Genomic DNA, 14,097 nt, shown 5'->3' on the forward strand with positions numbered 1-14,097 from the left:
TTTTTTATCTTTCCATTTTTTTATTCTCATTTTAGCAAAATTTGAAAGTAGGAGAAAATATAAAGAAGCAGGACTGTTCTCACTAAGAGGCAGTCAGTATTAAAATTTTGGCATTTTTTTGTCCATTGTATATATTTGAGATCATACAACTTACACAGGGTGGGGCAAAAGTAGGTTTACAGTATTCATGTGGAAAAGAATACAATAATTAATATAAGAATAAACTCTGTTTCATGTACTCACAACTGTAAACCTACTGGCACCCTACCCTGTGTGATTCCACATCCTCCTTTTTTGTTTGGGTGGTAGGTTTGGGGTGGGGCTGTTTGGCTTTGTTTTGTTTTTTGCGTGACAAGTCACAACATGCAGAAGTTTGGACTACTTTATACTGATTTTAAAAGTTTGTGCCCTTTAATCCATAGAGTTAGAAAATAGAATAATGGCTGCTGAGCCTGAGCTGGGGAAGCGGGAAGTGGGACTGAATGCTAACAGACACCTGGTTCCTTTTGGGGGTGACAGAGATGTTCTGGAATTAAACAGTGGTGATGTTTGCACAGCTTTGTGGATGTAGGAAAAATTACCAGTTGTACACCTTAATATGATAAACCTTTGTCAAGGAATTTTATGATATATGAATTACACCTCATTCATTTAAAAAAAAAGTTAGCACCTCTTCCCCCAAAGTGGAAGCCAGCAGCTCCTGCCCCACTCTTTCTGCTTATGTGGCACCAAGTCAAGCCCTCAGGACAGGAACCACTGCGTCCTGCCACTCGTGGCCGCTGCTGAGGAACCAACTGGAGCAGTAGTGGCTCCGTGCTAGGGCTCTTGCCTCACACACGAGAGGCCCGGGTTCCATTCCTGGCCAGGGTGGCTTATTTCTTTAACTTCATAGATGGTTTTCCTTAGCTTTCTTCAAACAGCTCCCTGCTTGGGAGGATCTTACCCTAAACCAAGATGCATGCAGGCAGCTTGGCTTCAGATTTTACTGCCCCATAAACAGCATTTCAGCAGGCACAGAGCTCACTTTACAGTAGTTCCCAGAGATGGCAACAGCTGCTTTGGGGCTCTGCATCCACTCCAGACCTGCTCAGCTTGTAACAAACCAGCACTTTCCCAAGGTGCCAGGAGAAGGTGCCAGCAAGCCAGAAGAGTGGTGATTAGACTAGTCACATCCATTCCAGCCTCTCCCACTTCCTCTTACTATTCTGGTCCACTCTTCCCACCCGGGTCCTCCTGGAGAAGGCAGGAGCCTCCTGCCTGGTCCCCTCACCTACTGTCTCCCTCCCCAACCGGCCTGTGTTGCTGCATCCCACATCGCACCACATTTTGCACCATGCACCTCTACACCAGACCCACGGCCTGGCCGTCTGTGCAGGAGCACGTACTCTCACACACGGTGCTTCGGCCTCGCCTCTCCCCACATGCTCCAGTGAGGGCAGGCTCACATCTGTGCCATGCTGCTCCCAGCCCTCTTCACATGCTCTGCTCCCCCTCAGCCCCAGCGCTCATGGGGGTCCACAGCGCGGTGTTCCTCTCTGACTCGGGGTTTCTGTGGCACTTGATTATGTCCTCTCTGTTCCCCTCCGAGACGTTCCCTAATTGATTCATGTGCTGCAGATTCTGGGGCCAGAACCACCTGCCGTGTGTCCTGGCTCTGTCAACTTCCTGTCTGCCGCCCTTGGGCAAGTCACATGGTCTCAGATTCTAAGCCTCAGATTCCTTGTTTGTTAAATAGGGCAACGATAATAACACCTAGCCTGTAGTGTGATGGTGAGTTTCAAACAAGATTTTTGCATGTAAAACTCTTAGCACACAGCCCAACACTCTCAATTACAGTGCTTTAGTGTCTAGGTGTCGTAGTGCATCTTTATAACAGACCCGCCTACTTAGCAAGGTTCTCAGGGGTGTTCTCCCTTGTCTTTTGTCACCAGCATTGCCCAGGTGGTAAGGAGCCCCTGGGGGCCCCTAAGTGAGGGATCAGAGAGGATCAGGGATTGCAGTTCATGTGGCAGGTGAGGAGCAGAGCTGTAAGTAGGGTTTCCAGTGGTGGGCTGGTGGCTTCTGTGGGACAACATTCCGCTCCAAAGTGTGGATGGGACTGGGTGTATCAGCACCTTCTGTGGGCACTGCAGATGCAGGTGAACCAGACCTAGGACTCGCCTGCCGGGAGCTCAGGGCCAGATCTGCAGATGAGTAGTTGTGTGACTCTGGCCGTGGTCCCGGAGGACTGGGGCCACCTGGCCAGGCTGCGTGGAGGTTATTTCAACTGGATCTTTTCTTTCTCTTTAGCTTCCACTCTCCCCCAGCCTCACCCCCGTTTTTTACTCTACTAATAAAGGAAATATATGTCTCCTGCAGAGATTTGGGGGAGAAACAGATGTTCCTAGTGGGGGGAGGCAAAAGGTAAGCAAGCTAAATATAATCATCTGGCAAATACATTTAGCATCATGTTTCAAAAGCTTTTAAACACCGAACAAACAGTAGCTCGTTTATTGTCATAGCAAGCCTGTGATGTCGGCACTGTCGTTACCCCGGTATACGGGTGAGACAGTAGAGGTGAAGTCTAGGAACCTGACCCAGGGTCGCACAGCCAGTAAGCAGGGGAGTCAGGGCTCGCACCCAGGCCCGAGGGCCCTGGAGTCTCTGCCCATAGCAATGTTCACCCTGCGGTTCTCTGAAGAGGAAGTTCATACAAAAGGGCAACCAGAGATGCTCGACCTGGCTGGGAGTCCAGGGGTTGCAAAGGAAAACAATGTATGATTTTTATTCAGCCTGGCAAACATTGAAAAGATTGCTGATATCCCTGCGTGGGGATGATGACTTCGTTCTTGAGTACCATATATTGATAGAACCTTCCAGAAGGGCCACTTGGCAACGTCTGTTGAAGTGTCAGAGGCCTGACCCCCAGCAGCCCCCATGGACGCGGATGCTGGAGAAATACTTCCAGTTGTGCACGAGGAAGCACGGGAGAGCTGAAAATGGAATTAGGAAACAGTTGAAATTAATTTGGAGCCAGTTTCTGACGACACATCATTCATCTGCAAGTACGTGTGTTTCTGGAAGACCAGAACAGGGAGGCCACCGGGGCCCCAGCTGCTCACCCAGGCTGCTGGTGTGGGCCGGCCTGCCCAGTGTTCCCCACATGCCCCCTCCCTTTCCCTGGGGCTGATGAGCAGGCCCAGCTGTGCCCACAGCCCTTCCTGCCCCCACCAAGTTGTGCCACATCCCCCAAAGCTTCTCTGGGACTCGGGACAAGGAACAACTCAGAGATTTTCTGGTTAAGGTGGAAATAAAGGTCCCCTCAGTAGGGGCCTGGGGGTAGTAGCTTCAGTCCACACCATAGCACTGCTCCAAGATAGTACAAAGTGAAAAAGGCAGATTACAAAAGACATTCTCTGCTTCTGTGTATGTTTACTAAATAAAAAGTAGGATTAGCAAAAAATGAGAGGTTGCTTGCCTGACTGGTAAAGTAGTAATTTACCTGCATGGAAACTGGAGGTCAAAGGTTAGGGAGGAAAAGTGGCTTTGCTTTGTTTTTGATATTTTCAGAATGAGAAGATATTTTACTTGTATAATTTAAAACTTTGAAGAGGCCAAGACTGGCACCATTTTAACAACAGTATAAATAAAAATAGTTTTAATTTGTAACCCACAGAGTAAGATAAATATCTGGGGATCCATAATGATATGAGTGGGTGGGTGGATGGATGAATAAATGGTGGAGCAGGGACCGCTCTGCCCTGTAGAAGAGTTCCAGTTAATAAATGTAGAGGGAAAGAGGAAAACAGAATATCACTATTAGGCAAACTCCACAGTAGTAATTGTTGTGGGTGAGATCCACTAATGGATGTTACAAATCAGTGGGATAATGTTTGAAGGGGAAAAAAAACGATTATTTGTCTAATCTCAACTATCTTCCCCAAGATAATTACTAATTACAAAAAGGAAAACAGTAACTTTATAGGGGAGAAACCCAGAAGACTCTACCATAATCAGGTGGAGAGGCTAGCCTCACCGGTAATGAAACAAATAGATTCCCTGAGATGATGCACTGAGGGCGGTCACTTACCCCGAACCTATTCGCGGGAGAGTGTGAGAGAACAACCCCAGACCACAAGACATTCTGCTGACACAAAGTAACTGCCCAGGGCTTCAGAAGTATCCAGTTCAGGAAAGATACAGAAAGATAAGGAACTGCCGCAGATTGGAGGGGACTAAGGAGATGGGACAACTGGATGCAGTGTGGGGTCTCGGGTTCCATCCTGGAACGGAGGACGTGAGCAGACAAACTGGGCAGATGCACACTAGGTGTGTAGTTCAGTTAGGAACGTTGTATCAGTGCTCCTTTCCTGGTTTGATAGTGAAACGACAGTGTGTGTAATGTTACCATTAGGGCAGCTGGGTGGAGGGTGTACAGGGAATTATGTGTTGCTTTTGCAACTTTTCTATGAATCTAAAGTTATTTCAAAATAAAAAGTTGTTTGATTTTTTTTTAATTTAAGAACTAGCTGACACTGTTCTCCCACCCCTCTAGCCTTTGGCAACCTCTAACCGACTCTCTGTCTGCAGATCTGCCTCTTCTGGACATTTCGTATGAGTGGAATCATACAGCGTGGGGCCCTTTGTGATTGGTTTCCTTCCTTTAGGGTGACGTTTTCCAGGTCCGTCCGTGTGGAAGCAGGTGTCCGCGCTCCATTCCTTCTTACGATCACGTAGTCGTGCGTTGTACGGCTCTGACACACTTGGTTCGTCCATTCTTCAGTCAGTAGGATTTGGATCGCGTACAGTTTCTGGCTGTCTGAAATAATGCCGCTGTGAACGTGCTGCACAAGTTTTGGTGTGGACGTAGTTTTCCTTTCTCTCGGGAAAACGCCTAGGGGTAGACTTGCCTGCAACGGGTTTCATCTTTTCAGGAACCGCCAGGCCGTTTTCCGAAGCAGCGGTGCCGTTTCCCGCTCCCACCAGCAGGGTCTGAGGCTTCCAGTTCCTCCGCACCCTCACCACCCCTTGTGCTCATCTCTCTTTTTTATTTGAGCCCTCCCAGTGGGCGTGAAGTGACATCTCGCTGCAGTTTTGATGTACACTTACCTGATGGCTAATGACGATGAGTGTCCCACACGTCCTTCGCCACATCCATTGTCCTCAGGCCAGCAGACCCTGCTGAGGTTTCCCAGACGTGTTCGGCGTTTGCGTCCCTCTTCTTGTGAGGCCGCTTTGCTGACGTCTCGCAGGCCTGGGCCCTGCCCCAAAAGCTCAGGGGAGCGAGTAGGCTTGGGGCCTCAGGGCTCCGGGGCCGTTTCCTCTTCAAGGGCCAGAAGCAAGGTGTGGGGGACCAGAGAGTCTGTGTGTTTTTATAACAGGGATCTTGTTCATTCAAAAGACCCCAGCAGCCTTTAGCATGACCATTATCCCTTACCCTCCCCAGGAGGTCCCGATGGTTCTTGCGACTCCAGCTTCAGCAGCGGCCTCTCTTCAGTCAGGTAAGTGGTTTGTCCCCGCCAGGGGTGGTCATGGGATGCGAGCAGCCCAGATCTCTCCTGGGGCAGGGACTGCAGTAAACACCCAAGGCGAGCTCTGCTTGGGGCCACTGCTCATGGGGCACAGGAGGTGCCTGAGGAGGGAATGTGAGGGACCCTGGGCAAGCCCAACCCACCCAGTTCTGATGGACAGATGGCCTGGGGGGTGGGGATTAGAGGCTCCTGGAGGTCTCTATAAATACAAGTTATGAAAGTATACAATAAATACACAGTGACTACAGTGAGACACAGACACCTTTGCCCAGCACCGTTTGCACATCCAGGATAAGTGGGGCAGACAAGACTGACCTTCTGGATTACGGTCAGTGATTGATAGAATCTAAGAGTGCATGGGCCACGCGGGCATCAGGAACTGTCCTCTGCTGGGCTCCTGGGCGAGCAGTAATAGCTCAGCCTTCCACGTGGGGGCAGTGCAGGCCAAGCGTGGAGATAATTCCCTTCCTTGCCAACCCCCTGCACACTGCAGGGTGATGGCATCCCCCTAGGGAAGGAATGCTCTCGTGCTGTCTCCTTGTCTCAGTCCCCTGGCCCATCTCACTTTTTCTTTGGTCAGAATTGGCGCTAGTGGGGCTGGAATGGGTGGCACTTCTCCTGCAGTGGGTTTCTTCCCTTGGAACTCGGCCCTGGGCAGCGCCACTTACGGAGGGAAAATGGGCATTCAACCCGGGAGGCGCTGTTCTCCCCAGACCTTCGGTATCTCTCCTCCTTTTGTATCAGTTTAAGACCCTTCTGACCTAAGGGCCCTGTGCAGGTTGTCAAAGGAGGCAGCACCGATTACAAACACGCTCTCCTCCTAGGGCCGCTCGCCGACTGTGGGAGCAAGCCGGTCGGCCTTCCCCCATTCGTTTGTTCTCAGTTAGTTGTCGCACGCCCCAGAGCACCTGCCCGTGTCCAACCCTCCAGGTTCCAAGATAGAGAGATGGCCCTGAACAGCCCCTGACCTTGAGGCGGTCTGCGGGGAGGCAGGGAAACAACCGGGAAATTGCCAGAAAGGGCAGGGATGGCTGTGGCGGGGGGCTGGGAGGGTGCTGGGGGCCAGGGCTGAGGCTGGAGCAGTGGCTGACTGCAGTGAACGCTCGGGGGTGAGTGCTGCCAGGCCCTTGCTGTGCCGGGCACTTCGACTCACGTGATTAGATTTTGCTAATGTTGATATCCCACGGGGTCAGCAGTAGTGTCTCCATTATAGGGCTGAGGGGGACCGGAGATCGGGAGCCACTGTGTGGAGAACAGAAGTAGGAAGGACTCGGGCGGGTGCGGCCTGGTTTGGAGGGTAGAGGCTCTGACTGAGGAGGTGGCAAAATAAGGAGGAAGTTGTATAGATTTGAGATGTGTTTTGAAGGTAAAACTGACAGAATTTGCTAATGGGAGAGAGTGAAAGGAGAAAAATGAGAGAAAGAATAACTTATAGGTTTTTGGCTTGAGCCATTTCAGGGTACCCTGGTGTCACTTCCCACGCTGGAAGGAGGGACAGGTGTGTGAGTGGGCCAGTCAGGAGCTCTGTCCAGGGTGGCTCTGAGCAACCCCACGGGCAGGTTTGGGTAGTGGGCTCTGGAACTCGGGAGAGGTCTGCGTGGAGACGCGGGGAGACTGGTGCGTCCCGCAGAGGAGACGTGCTCCTGTTCTGAAGGCCGTGGGAGTCCGCAGCACAGGCGGGAGTGAGGGAGCACGCCTGTGACTAAGAAGGCCCTCTGGCAGCCCCGCGAGGGTAGGTGAGGGAACGGGACCAAACTGGCTGTGGAAAGGCCTGTCGCAGTACCCTGGGCTCGAGGGGAGTGTCCTGCCCCACGGGGGACAGTCGGTCTCGGTCTCTCTCTTTCATGCTTATATGCACCACGCAGGGTCCTAGCTGTCATGAACCCTCTGGGTAGTGGAGTCCCACTTTCAGGACGCACATCCTGCCTCCTCTGTGCCTGGCGGGGCGGCCCTGGGCAAGTAGCTTAACCCCTCCCTGCCTCAGCTCACTGCTCTGTAAACTGGGTGTGAGGCTGGTACCGACTTTGTAGAGGTCTGGGGCTGAAGGACCTGAACTAGGAAAAGAGCATAGAGCGGGGTCTGGCACACTGAAAGCACTGTCCACGTTCTAGCTACGGTTGTGATTACAAGAACCTCATTATTACCCCATTTTACAGGTGAGAAAGCAGGCCCAGGGAGGTAAACTTGGCCAAAGTCATTCAGCTAATGAATGGCCAAGTTGGACTTCAGGCTTGGTCTGTCTGACTCGAAAGCCCACGCATTTAACCTTATTACTCATAGCTGGAGAGCTGCAGGGCGTTTCGACCAGCCTCTCTAGCTCACCTGACACGGGAGCCCCAGGCAGGCGCTGCCCTGCGAGCAGGCCTCCGCCCCGCTGCTGCGGGCCATGGCGTCACCGCGGACACTCCGTGCGTGTCTCCTGGTGAAGCTGGTGGCCCCGCACAGGAGGCAGGCAGATAGGGCTAGAGGTCAGTGCTCCCCAACTTCCTGCATCTGCCGACTGAAAAAGTTATGATAGTCTCTTATAAGAAAACAAATTCGAAGTCAGAAACAACGTGTTTTTAATTTGTCTTCCTTTTACTTTGATGAGAGCTGTGACATGTGAGCACTATGAAGAGTTAGACATCACGGAAGTAAGGGGCTGCTTCCCTGAGGGGGGAGCCACTGGGGTTGGTCATTATTTATCAGCAGTATCAGAAGCACTGTTCAGTGCATAGGTATTTTAATAGCCACAGTAGCGCCTTGCATTTGGAAATTGCAGCACCTGTACGAGTAAGACATTTGTTATGAGATGCTGTATGAAAAAAATGCTCACTGGAAATGGGGTTTTGTAGACACCTTGAAATAACTCAGAAGCCCCAAGAGTGACTAGTCTAGACTGTCTGGAACCCAAGCAGAAATGCATTTTAAATTGTGAATGAGCTCCCTTCTGTTCTCTTCGAGTAAGGTGAAGCAGGGCTGAGGGAGCGCCATCTCAGGCCCCGGACCACAGCTCAGGAGCTGAGCGGCCAAGCAGCACGCATTCTCAGCAGGGCCCAGGCTTCCAGGGTCCTAGCTCCCCGTGGGCATGCTCAGAGCCTGCCCCGCCTGGTGGAGCAGCCCAGAGCTGCTTCCTGGGAGGCAGATGGGATCATCAGTCCTCCCTTTCCTGGGAGCTGAGATCAGCCTCCCTGGTGTGTGCCTGCTTCCCTTGCCCTTCACCTCCAGCCAATCAAGGGAAGCAAGACCCAGGGAGAGTGTCTCCAGCTGAGAAATGAGTTCTTTGTGTGTGATCTCACAGCCTTGGATGATCTACACCATCTCTCCACCTCAGTGTCCTCACCTGTGCATTGAAGGGTCAGGTTACATGAGCCACAAGGTCCTTTCGGTTAATAGTTGTGGTTGACACCAGCCCCACCAGCAGTCTGAAGGTGCCCATGTCTGGAAGTGTGGTGCCGCTGGCATTTGCGGGGGTAAATCAGAGATTCTTCGTCCACAAAATACTGCCAGTTCACACACCAACTCCTTGAAATCCTTCCTCGTTATTTGGCCCTGACACAGTGCCACCTGAGGAAGGTGCCACCGTGGGCTGGCCCTTGCCTTCTGCCCTCAGAGACACTGAGCCGGCCAGATGCACCTCAGGACCACTGTGAACTAAAGAGCCTGGCTGGCCAAGGGCCATCTGGCCCGGCATCTTTGGGCCACTAGGTTTGCAGTGCCCCCCACAGAGCAGAAACACGCACTAGGCTTCCCTGGTGTCCTCTCTCCCTAATGGAGACTTTGCCTTCCTGACAAGAAAATGCACCACACGGGGCTGCCATTCTGCTGGCCCAGCCGCCAGGGGACAGTTGGAAGTGATGCCACCATGGACCCCCCTGAGCCTGGCCCTTTAGGAGGCAGGGCCATGAGGTCAGTGAGGCCAGTCTGGACTCAGACTGACTGCTCAGATTCAAGTTGCCAGCCCCACCATTTCCCAGCTAGGTAACCTTGGGCTGGTTACTTAACAACGTCCGTGTGCTTCAATTCCCTCACCTCCAGAATGGGAACAACACTGTCATTGGCCTCTGAGGAACGTCAGTGAAGCCCTGTAGGTACAGGGCTCAGAGTGGTGCCCGACACAGGTTATCTGCCCCAGAAACGTGAGCTGTCGTTTCCGGTACCTCTATCATCATCACTGTTTTCGGAACCCTGCATCTCCCCTCGCCCCTTTGCCCCCTCACCCCCAGCCCCAGGTCAGACACACCACCAGGCCTGATGCGGGGAGTGAAGAGAGGGGAGCTGGGCTTGGCCCCGCCTTCCCCCCCACCAGCAGCTCAGGACGGGCCAGTGCTAGATCAGTGCGGCCCTGAGTCCCGGGAAAGTGAGAACAGGGCCCTCCTCCCAGGAGGGTCATTTTAACTTAACAATGTGGCAGTGGCCCCTCAGGGGGGCTGTTTAACCAAGAATGTGGCAGTGACTACCCGGCACAGGGTGCTCCTTCATGGCTGGGGTGCCCTGTCGCTCCTGCGGGGCAAAGGGACTTGCCGAGACCTGACCTCAGGTCAGGCTCAGGGAGCCGGGAGAGAGCAGGCAGCGGTGGGTCTCTGTTCGCTGCCCAGTGCCTCTGAGCTCCAGCTTTGGCAAGGCCTCGGCTGTAGGAGGCTGCTCGAGCCCCTTCAGCCCCAGGATCCCTCTGGCCCAGGGAGAGGCCAACAGGATGGGGAAAGTGGGATTGGCGATAAGACAGTAAGTAGATCCTGGCAGGGAGAGGGAATGACTGGGAAACTGTCAGAGGGCCCTCGCACGTAGCTCCCCGGCACGGGCCACGTGGCCGGTCTGCACTGAGCTGCACTGTCAGCGTGAAGTGCATGCTGGGTTTTAAAGACTAGGGCACCAGGGGAAAATATCTTACTAGTGATCTTAATATTGATTTTATACCAGTTATATGTTAAAATGACCATATTTGGGGTATGTTAGGTTAATTAAAGTGTATCGTTAAAAATAATTTCCCATTTCTTTTTACTTTTTAATATAAAACCAGAACACGTAAAATTCCATATGTGGCCCACATTCTAGTCCCTCGGCGGTGAGCGTGAGGGAGGCCGAGGGGACGGTGGTGGCAGCCCATGTGTGCTGCCCGACTCGTCTGTCCATGCGGCACTTCCCTGTCTCAGGCTCCGAAGGGCTTACGTGGTGGATATCCTCGGCCGACCCCGGGACTTCCAGCCACGAGGCTCCCGTGGAAATCTCAGTGGCGGCCCTGGCCAGAGGCTCAGCCCTTTCCACCCTCGGAGGATAGAAGTACCCACTGTAGCCCCCGAAACGAGCACCGTGGGGAACCATCAGACCATATTAAGTAGCAGTTCCGTTTAGCACTTACAGAGCTCAGAATTATGCCCTTTAGGAATTCACATCAAATGAGCCTCAAAGAGGCTGCAGGCGAATTAGGAAAACACAGGCATGGAGTTCCTGATGCAAATGAATAATTGAGCAGCCTGGAAATACCACGAAAGACCATTTTGTACTGGCAGCAACCGAAGCGCCTGGCCCAGTCCTCAAAGAATTGCAGCCCCATCTGCACCAGCCGTGGCCCCTTTGCACGAATACTGTGCGATGCACTGCCAGGAGAGCAGCCCCTCCCTGGTATCCTCGGGTCTTCCGCCCATGCCGTCCCCATCCCCAGCAACTCCAGTCTCTGCTTGGGCTCCGAGCTTTGGGCAGAGGGTGGGGATCGGTGTCCCAGCAGCACCCTGCCCTCGGGGCTGCCCGGCAGGAGACTCTGCCTGGAGACCAGGAAGGCTTTGGTCGGTAAATCCAGAGCCTGTGCCCCCCTGGAGCAAAGCCCATTCTGAACAGCTCCACGTCTCAGAGGCAGAGGCCGACTTCCCCGGCTAACAAGAACTTTAGAACTTCCAAGGCCCCTCTCAAGGCTCCTCAGCCAGGCTGAACTCTGGGCTGAGCGCCCTGGAGTACAGCAGAGAAAAAGCCACAACCCCGGTTTTCACTTGAGAAATGTTTGTCAGGGGCCTTGGGAAGGCCCTGTGGATGGCAGGTGTGTCATCAGGTCCTTCCCGTGGACTTTGTGGACGTAGTGGTTTCATTTTATCACAAAGGGTCTGGACTGAATGGCCTTGCATCCCTGAGGTTTGCTGGGGCCCAGCTCAGTGACACTGGAGAGTTTTCTACTGTCAGAGCCAGGTAGTGCTGGTAAAGAAAAGGGAAGTGGGTAGGCCCCCAGCAGCCTGGCCCCCACCCCGCCACGTTATCACAGAGGGAGAGAAACAAGCCCTCTGGGAGGTCCTAGTGCAGGGCCAGGGTGGTGCTGGGTCCGGTGGGGAGGGCTCCAGTGGCTTCAACTCCTGGTCTTGCCCACAGCACGGAAAGGGCCCCAGTTGCCCTCCACCTCGATGGGATCGTGCAGGTCCTGAACTGCCACCTCAGTGACATGGCCATCGGGATGATGACCAGGATTGCCGTGCTGAAGTGGCTTTACCACCTCTACATCAAGACCCCCCGGAAGGTGAGCCCTCAGGTCCATGGGCCCAGTAGGTCCCTCCAAGCCAGGGGCCTTTTCCATTCCCACCTTGCATTTCAAGTGCCTGCCTGTGCTTGGGATTTGGATCATGGATGGAAATTCTGGGGAAACCATGATGTGCAGAGGGATGACAGGTGCTTGAGGAGCCCTTGGTGTCTGGGGGAGCAGGAGAAGGTGGTCCATGCAGGGGGCGCCGTCCGAGCTGAGTGCAGGCCTGGAACAAGGGAGAGCTCACGGGCGCCCTCCTCTCCGCTCTGCAGATGTTCCGGCACACGGACAGCCTCTTCCCCATCCTCCTGCAGACGCTATCGGACGAGTCCGATGAGGTAGGTCCACGACACCGCTTCCTGTGACAGTGGCTTCTTGGCCTCCCCTTTTGAATGACTGATGGGATCTCATAATGGAGAGGTGCTTGTTTGTTGTTCTCTTAAATCAGCACCCCAAAATTGCCCTGTTGCTTATACCTGGTGAAGTGCACCCTTTAGAGCAGGGGTCCCCAAACCTCCACGCTGCAGACCGGTACTGTCCGGGCTATTAGGAACCAGGTTGCACAGCAGGGGGTGAGCTTGAATGTAATGCACTTGAATCATCCTGACGCCATCCCTCCCACCCGACCCAGTCCATGGAAAAATTGTCTTCCATGAAACTGGTCCCTGGTTCCAAAAAAGTGGGGGGTGGCTGCTTTAAGGGGGAAAGCTGTGTTTGCTGCTCTTGGCTTTGGGAATGAGGACGCCTCTGTTGGCCCTTCTCAAGAGCACACTGGGGCAGAGCACCCGCCAGGCAGCCAGCCTGCACAGGCAACTCCTGGTCCCTGGAAGGCAGTGGAGACTGACAGTGGAGAGCCCCACTGTGGCTCAGGTGTGGGTACAAGGTCTGGCTTTGCTTCACTGCCTGAACTTGAGCAAGCCACTCCTTGACTCTGTGCCTCCTTTCTTCTGTGTTGAGTGGGGTAGTAACAGCACACGGGTTGTGAGAATGAAATGCTCCACGCAAGATGCTTCAATGCCATGCTGGGTGCACACTGAGCGCTCTGTGAGTGCTGGCTGTGTTGTTCATTTCAGCCAAACGCCATTTGATCTTGAGTCTGACATTGGACCCCTCAGCTTTGCTTTGTTGGGGTCACCAGAAGCTGGTGATGCAAAGGGGAGGAGCTGGCCCAGATCCCAGCAGCAGAGTAACCCTGAGCAGGAAACTGGCCAGGAAAGTTGGGGAGAGCTGGGACCTCAGTCCTTCTACCACCTGAGTCCTTCTACCATCTACTCCTCCAGCCACACACCACCTTTCTCCGCACCATTCCATGCAGCTCCCCATTCCATGGAGTTGGGGTAGGCGAGTTCTTTTTCAGGGGTAGGGTTTGCAGCTGAGCGTTGCCACTTGCCAGGGTGGCATCCCCTCTCTCTACCCATGCCAGCCCCTGCTGCACATCGGGTCCTGGCTGCTGCACCTGGACCCCGCTCCTCCCCTCTTCCAGGTTCTGGGCGACCGTGGGCTCCAGGCAGAGCTGTAGTCCTCAGTGGGCAGTGGGAATAGGGGGTGGACAAGGCCTGGAGGCTGGGGAAAGGAGAGGGGCATGGCCCACAACTTCCTGTGGAGTGAGGCACCATGGTCCGCCCTGGGCTTGGACCAGGCTTGTGTGGGGCCCGGGGAAGCTGCCCTGCAGCCTAAACCTGTGGTGAAAAGAGATGCGGACAAGCAGATGTCTGCCTCTGGTCCTCTAAGGTACTCGGCATTTCCAGAAAAATCCAAAACAGATGGTCTGGGAATCTGCCCTCGGCCTCTCCTGCCTGCCCACCATGTACACACACATACAAGCACACACATGCACGCACACACACACATGTGTGCGCACACCCCTCTCCCCCACCACCCACTGCAGCGAGAGGCCCGGGTGGACTCGGCCCAGTTCTGCCGGAGCTCAGAGTGGCTCACTGCACAGCCATAGCCCTCATTTCAGTACAAAAAGGAAGAGAACTTGGCTGATTGGTTCCTTCCCTAGGACTTCACTGGAAGCAGCTGAGTTTTCAATCCTTTAAATTGAGTTGTTTAATCCCATCCAACTCTCTTTGCTCTCGATTGGTTTTGTGTGCGTGTGCA

At 53.7% G+C, this 14,097-nt stretch overlaps 1 protein-coding gene across 3 annotated transcripts in view; it reads left to right on the plus strand.

Annotated features, from left to right (window-relative positions):
• VAC14 (VAC14 component of PIKFYVE complex) overlaps positions 1-14,097 on the plus strand; it is a 93,413-nt gene that overhangs the window by 20,201 nt on the left and 59,115 nt on the right. For all 3 annotated transcript variants that reach the window (XM_036012188.1, XM_036012189.1, XM_028501824.2), the window contains exons 10-12: positions 5,426-5,480; positions 11,844-11,988; positions 12,264-12,329. In XM_036012188.1, coding sequence (XP_035868081.1) covers positions 5,426-5,480; positions 11,844-11,988; positions 12,264-12,329 — 266 coding nt within the window. The remainder of the gene's footprint in view (positions 1-5,425; positions 5,481-11,843; positions 11,989-12,263; positions 12,330-14,097) is intronic.

This window comes from Phyllostomus discolor, chromosome 12, assembly GCF_004126475.2.
Source record: "Phyllostomus discolor isolate MPI-MPIP mPhyDis1 chromosome 12, mPhyDis1.pri.v3, whole genome shotgun sequence".
Taxonomy (NCBI): domain Eukaryota; kingdom Metazoa; phylum Chordata; class Mammalia; order Chiroptera; family Phyllostomidae; genus Phyllostomus; species Phyllostomus discolor.